The following is a 6297-nucleotide window of genomic DNA, read 5'->3' as shown; positions in this document are numbered from 1 at the left end:
GTATCTCAGAAGGAGAAAGAGAGCAGGCGGGCTCCCGCAGCACAGCCACCCCAACAGCTTCACTGGTGTTGCTCTGTGCGTACGGGATCCCAGGCACACAGCACTGGCGGAGTTCCCAGCTCTCACACGGTAGGGGTTAAACTGCAAGAAAAGTCAAAACATGTGAACAAGAAAATAGGTAGGAAAGGAAAAAAAAGTCAAAGTTTGCTATTAAAAAAAAAAGCAAATGTGCACAGCATAGGTCATCTGAAACAGATGGTTGGGATTCCTCCTGGGAAGCTCGGGGATTAGGACCCCACAGCACCTGGGAAGCAAAAAAAAAAAAAAAAAAAAAGTTGTACATAGGTGTTTGTTGCTGAGTAGGCGTTCCGAGAGTGGCCCGAACAGGGCACAAAACAAAACCAATGGCTTTGGATCTCAGCTGTGGGATGTCCAGAGTACAGGGCTTGGAGAAAACTCATCGACTTTTTTTAAAAATTGCTTGGTTTTATGGGTCGTTCCCAGCCTTTCCTTATAAATACAAAGTACAGTGCAATCTAGGATCAGAATTGTAAAACAGCATCCCACAGTTCCAAGTAAAACCTAAGTGCTGAACACATGCTGAGCAATGCGCCGCGCGTTGTGCTTGAATTAACCTCAGAGCTGAGCAGTGAACGGGCAGGTAACCGTGACCAGGTGGTGACACACCCATTAAAGAGCCACCTCACCCACTTCACACCCCCACACAAACCACCAGAGCCCATCTGATACAGATGAACAACATAGCGAACCTTGCAAGGCAAGCCCACTTGGTCAAGCTAGTTTAAGGAATAAAGCAGAAAAATATTTTCACTAAAATTACTTCCTAGGCATCTTGTTTGGAAGGCAATCCAGGTGGCTTTTCTACGCAGCAGCTCCATCCTTCATCTCTACCTGGAATCTGTGGAGTCCGCACATGCCCCAGGCCCTGGAGAGCTTTCTCTCCATCCTCAAAAGCAATTCAAAAAAGTAAATAAAATGTGTAAATCAATAAGTAAGTCAAATAAGTTATGTGTACGCACACATTTGAGTGCTTATGCGCGAACAGGGCTCAGTAGCAGTTTCTCACACTCGCCAAGCTTTTCCGCTCTTTTGCCCATCTCATACAAAGCTCTGTTTCTTTCACCGTTTCTTTCTCCAGAGCCTCTTCAAAGGGAAGTGCAGAGCATGGCCTTTCTAGAAGTCGTATCGAAACTCCGCAGCCACGAGAACAAAACTGTTGCCCAGCAGGCCTCGCTAACAGAGCAGAGACTTGCTGTAGAAAGCTGAGGAAGGTCTTGTTTCCAGCGCATCCCATCACAGATCTCACCTCTGTCCTCCGTCCTGCTGCCGCTCCCGCTATGTTTTCCACTGTATCACTCGTGCATGCGTGTAACGTTCCCACACAAACTGATGAACTGCTGTAGGTACCCGTCCAAAAAGGTTTCTACAAATTCATAGGTGGTGTTAACATGAACCTGTCTCCACCCGTAACTGTTCTACTTGTATTCTTGTTGCTTGGGCCACATAGTAGAATGTGCATGTTATAGTCCTATGATGACGTAGAAGTGGTACTACACGATGACTCTTTCCTCACGCCCCCTAACTGCATAACAATGTACTACTAAATTAGGGACAATACAAGATGCAGCAAGGCCAGGCTAGCGTGCTGATTGTAGGGTTAAGAAGTCAATCTAGCTCCATTTTTGGTGCTTTGGAGATTCAGGTTTGAATGCAATGTGCTGCTGCTCATTCATTGGTCTTGCCTATTAATGTCAAACTTGTGGTACCTAGAAGTAACAAATAAAAATTTCAGTGCTCTCACTTTATCCTCTGGTTTCTCCCTTTTTGTATTCGCACGCAGAAGCCACGGCTGCACCGCCACGCGCTGGTGAGGGGCCCCTTTCCTTCCTGGCTCCAGCCCCAATGCAGTCACTGCTTTTCAGTTGAGCAAATGTAAAGGAAACAATTCCAACCACTTTCACCATGTACGCTCACACGGAGGCGCGGCGCGGTTTAACAACCGTGTGTGTTAGCAGGAATACACCGTACTGTTATCCCATAAAGCCACGTGGGTATGAGCGCACTCAGGCTTGCTTGGGATCGGGTTTTTGTTTGTTGGGGTCTTTTTGGTAGATGGACTTTAAAAGGTGGATCTTTTGCAGCTCGAGTGAGAGATGCAGCATGCAAGGGTCTTCCTTTTTCTCCTTTCCTAGGTAAAGGAGTTTGGAAATTGCCAGCATCTTACCTCACAGCTGCTCTTTCGTAGGTTTGTAACACGCCAGCAAGCAAACCAGCAGACGACTCTTTGGCAAAAGAGGGAGCCGTTGGGATAGCAGTTCCCAGCACACCAGCACGTGTTACTTTTGACTGCGCGATGCCCTTCTCTAGCTCCATCAAGCCCACAATGCACAAAGATCATGTAAGTTCTGTAACGTTTTAAAGCAATTTCAGCACTTCCAGTGCTGAAGCGCCAGCCTCGGAAGCATCAGGCTCCTTGTTTATCAGCAGAAGAGGCGAACCCAGAGGCCAAGCACCCACACGATCCCATGCCACCTGCTTGCAAAAGCACTGCTTCTGGCCTTCCCAAATTCACCTCCCAGCTCCATGAAACCACTGGCTACCCCACAGACACTGTCATGGGAAGATGCCAGTCATGATGGGAAAGGGATTATGCACACAAGCCAGGTACGAAAAGAAACTTGCCTCAAATAGTCAGTTGAAGCTCAGACTGTGACTGCACTGAAACCCAGCGGGTGCTACAGGTGCATTCACAGGGCAGAGATTTCAGGGCCATTCAATCCAGTGCCAGAAACACAGAGAAAAAGCCTCAAATACGAAACTCTACAACAGCTTCTTATTTAAGAAAAATTCAAAAGACGTTTGCCAGTAACAGCGCAATAAAGGCCCTGACAAGAGCCTAAGCAGGAGCCCGTGGCTCAGGCTCCAAAACCACAGCACCGCTGCGCTGCTGAACATAACTGGCATGTTTACAATCTCAGGTCACAGTGGGCCCCCGCGAGCTCAAGTTTTCTCAGGCATGGAAATGCTTTCCATTGATTTAAACAGATCCCAAAATACATTCAAAAGACCAGTTACCAGTGACTTGCCTGGGTCTAGAAAGAGACCATTCCCTTTGACATCGGTATAAACTGCAAGTGCCCACAGGAGCTGATCACAACCAATGATGATGTGACACCGACAACATTCCCATTCACCTGGCTGGCTAACTGACCCCAGGTTAAGCATCAGCCCTACCCTTATCACCAATTTTTTATTAGGGATACCACTGCCAGAGCAAGCACAAACAAAGGCCAGTGCCGATATCCCCCGACATTCAGGGGGTTTCCCTGGATGGAGTATCAAGTGACTCGCATTTCCAGATACAATCTGCACTAAGCCTGCACACACAAGTCCACAAAAGGGCAAAGATGGGAGCGTGGGGCAGCAGGAGGAGGTAGCTGAAGAGGCCACATCTATCCGCACAAATGCCATGCCGCTGCGAGGCGCGCTGCAGCCTGCAGGGCATTTCTGCATAGCTGGTAAATCATTTACCCTCTCGGTCTCTTTTAGTAAGAGAAACAGGATCTAAGGACGTTACTACCATGCGTGTTTCACGACTCACTTGACTGAAGTCAACCAAATTGAAATCGCCAACAGTAGTTCTGATCAGATGTTCAGGAGATGGGTGACACCTAAGCAAAGCTTGACATCTGCTGCTCAGGCTATTTTTACAATGGCGATGCCTACCGCCACAGCAAACCAAGCTAAAACGATGGCTTGTGTATTACATCTCCCTGCGTCCGTATGACTTTTGCAAGAGCTAGCATCACTCCAGTCAGGAAGATAAAAAGCACACACATCTTTACATTTCACGGTGTGGAAAGACAAGGAAAAGCTTCCCTTTGGGTCAGGCACAAAGCCCAACAACGTCGGCCTTGGATCCAGAGAACGCGTTGGTCAGACGAGACCACGAGACCCAGAAAAGGTAATTTGTTTAATTAAAGTCCTAGAAATGGCAACTAGCCACAGCTTCAAGGAGCCGTATGCAAGCCTGTGAAGTTTGACAGAACGCAGCTGGCCACTCCCAGTCCCCCCACCCCCATCGTGAAAACAGCGTGTCCAAGCACATCACAAAGCTTTAGGCAATGCCCTCAACTTTGCTTCTTTTTGGTTGACTTTTGCTCTTCCCTCCCCCCAAAGGCCTCCACATTTGCGTTCTTCTTTTGCCAAACCATTTCCATACATTCAGATAAATGCGTACGCCTGAAATATGCAAAAGGCACTGGACTTCAGTTTGGACATAAAGACACGCTTTTAAATCAGTGGGCAACACCGTAGGTTTGAGATACTGGATTGGATTAGCTTGCTCTGCAGGTTTTGAAGGGCTAAAAAACCTGAGCTGCCTCCTCCTCTGTCTAAACAAGCACGAGACACCATTACCTGGTTTTACCTGCACAATAAAGTAAGTCAGCTCTCACCGCTCCTGTTTAAGGACATGTTGCACTTAGAAAAGTGAGATTCCCACCTCCCTCCCTTTGCAAAAGTTTAATTAAGTCACGGCAAATCCCCTCTGCGCTGCTCCCTGCAGAGCAGCAACTTCTGAACACTTCAGGGTCGCGGAAACGGTTCTGGGGAGAGCCCCAACAGACGCAGGAGCCAGCAGCCGCAGCGGTCCCAGGAACACCGACGACCTGTCAGAAAGAAGCAGAGCGTGGTCATTAGCCAGAGACTTCATCAACAGCTGACCCCAGATATGGGATCTCCTCACTGGGGGATGCGCTCCTCACGTACTAGCTTATTATTCATGCAAGGGCAGCCGCTGGCGGTGTGATAATGAGTTTTGTGATTTAATTAGAACACAATATTCTACACCGTATAGGAGAGACTCGGGCATCTGTTTCCCCTGTTGGTTTGGGGGAGGAGAGGCAGGGGGTCTCCTCCTGGAGGAATTTTGCATGAACGTATCTTTGTACTGTTAATGTTAAAAGCTACATCAAGAGTACACATTCACAACATCATATTTCACGCAATTTTATTTATAAAATTGTAATTATCTAACAAATTGCATATAAAATGATTTACTTCAAGTAAATACAGAATACTGCACAACTATTAAAACTATTGTATTGTCCATCATAAGTGTATTAAAACATTCCTAAAAAATGCCTCTATTAAAAAACAAAAACCCAGTAACACAAGTAGCATGATCAAGACCACTTTCAATAGCTTAAAATGAATTACCAGGAAGTTGCATTCACTTCCAAAGTAGACTCCAGTTACATCCATCGAGATCAGCATGTGATACGATACCACAGTCTAACGCTAAAGATGACAGGTAATATACATTGTGCACCTCATCTACGCTCTTCTCCTAGGCTGAAGGCAACCAGTCCGAAATCAGAGAACTAAAGCTCAGTCAAGCTTTACTGGGCATGCAGTTCTGTTATAGCAATACTTTCAACTGGTAAGCGTAGTTGGCTTTTACAATCAATTTTACAACTGATAATAAAAAAAAAAAAAAAGGAACACAAGGGAATACATTCGTGTGAAGAGGAATGATACACAAAGGTAGGTACTGACACCTTGCTGTACAGCCCGGGAGGAACCAGAGAGAGAAATTCAGTTGGAACTAATCTGGAATATACATATCGGAGACGGGTCTGAGCCACAAAACCCAAACCCCAGTCTCCCCAGAGCTCAAGGCAGCATCTGGGCCGTCTCTACTATGTGCACAGCGTGAACAAGGACACACATACGGATGGAGCTTTTTATTAACACATTTGTATTGCCGAAACGCACGCGACAGCTAGCAGTGCTGCCTGGCGCATGCTGCTAGTCACAACACTTATTTTTATACTGCGTGTTAAGGGAGACTTTTTTTTTCCTCCCCCTTTAAATGGCAAAATTTGGTAGCTAATGGATCCAATGGGGTAGTTTTTATTTTGTTCGCTTTAGACAGTTTCACGACCAATTACAGATAGCTGAAAAAGCTTCAGAGAGAAAAATGGGAGGGAGGAACTGGAACCTTCAGCGGTGCTCGAGGCCTGCTACAGTCCCATCTGCCTCCAAGGAATCTGCAGAACCGCCATGCCCAGGCACCCGAAAGGCACACACAGCGAGAGGGGAAACGGAATCACCAGCTCACACCAGCGTTTCTCTTGTAACCAACACTGTTAATCAGAATCGGTTTCAGCGAGGGCATCTCCAAAGCAGTAAAACACAGATGAACGTCCGGGACGGTTCTGATAGCACCATGTTTAGTCCTGCCGCAAGCGACGGCCGCTTCCCGGGGCTGGA

The 6297-nt window shown here is 46.9% G+C and overlaps 1 protein-coding gene across 3 annotated transcripts in view; it reads left to right on the top strand.

Moving 5' to 3' along the window:
• Positions 1 to 5037, top strand: part of RAP1GDS1 (Rap1 GTPase-GDP dissociation stimulator 1) — a 70887-nt gene extending 65850 nt beyond the window's left edge. For all 3 annotated transcript variants that reach the window (XM_035890330.1, XM_035890327.1, XM_035890329.1), the window contains one exon: positions 1160 to 5037. In XM_035890330.1, coding sequence (XP_035746223.1) covers positions 1160 to 1287 — 128 coding nt within the window. In that variant the 3' untranslated portion in view covers positions 1288 to 5037. The remainder of the gene's footprint in view (positions 1 to 1159) is intronic.
• Positions 5038 to 6297: the final 1260 nt, after the last annotated feature.

Source organism: Egretta garzetta, unplaced genomic scaffold, assembly GCF_000687185.1.
Source record: "Egretta garzetta isolate BGI_Z169 unplaced genomic scaffold, ASM68718v1 scaffold72, whole genome shotgun sequence".
In the NCBI taxonomy this organism is placed as follows: Eukaryota; Metazoa; Chordata; class Aves; order Pelecaniformes; family Ardeidae; genus Egretta; species Egretta garzetta.
This window is presented reverse-complemented; position numbering and strand designations above follow the sequence as displayed.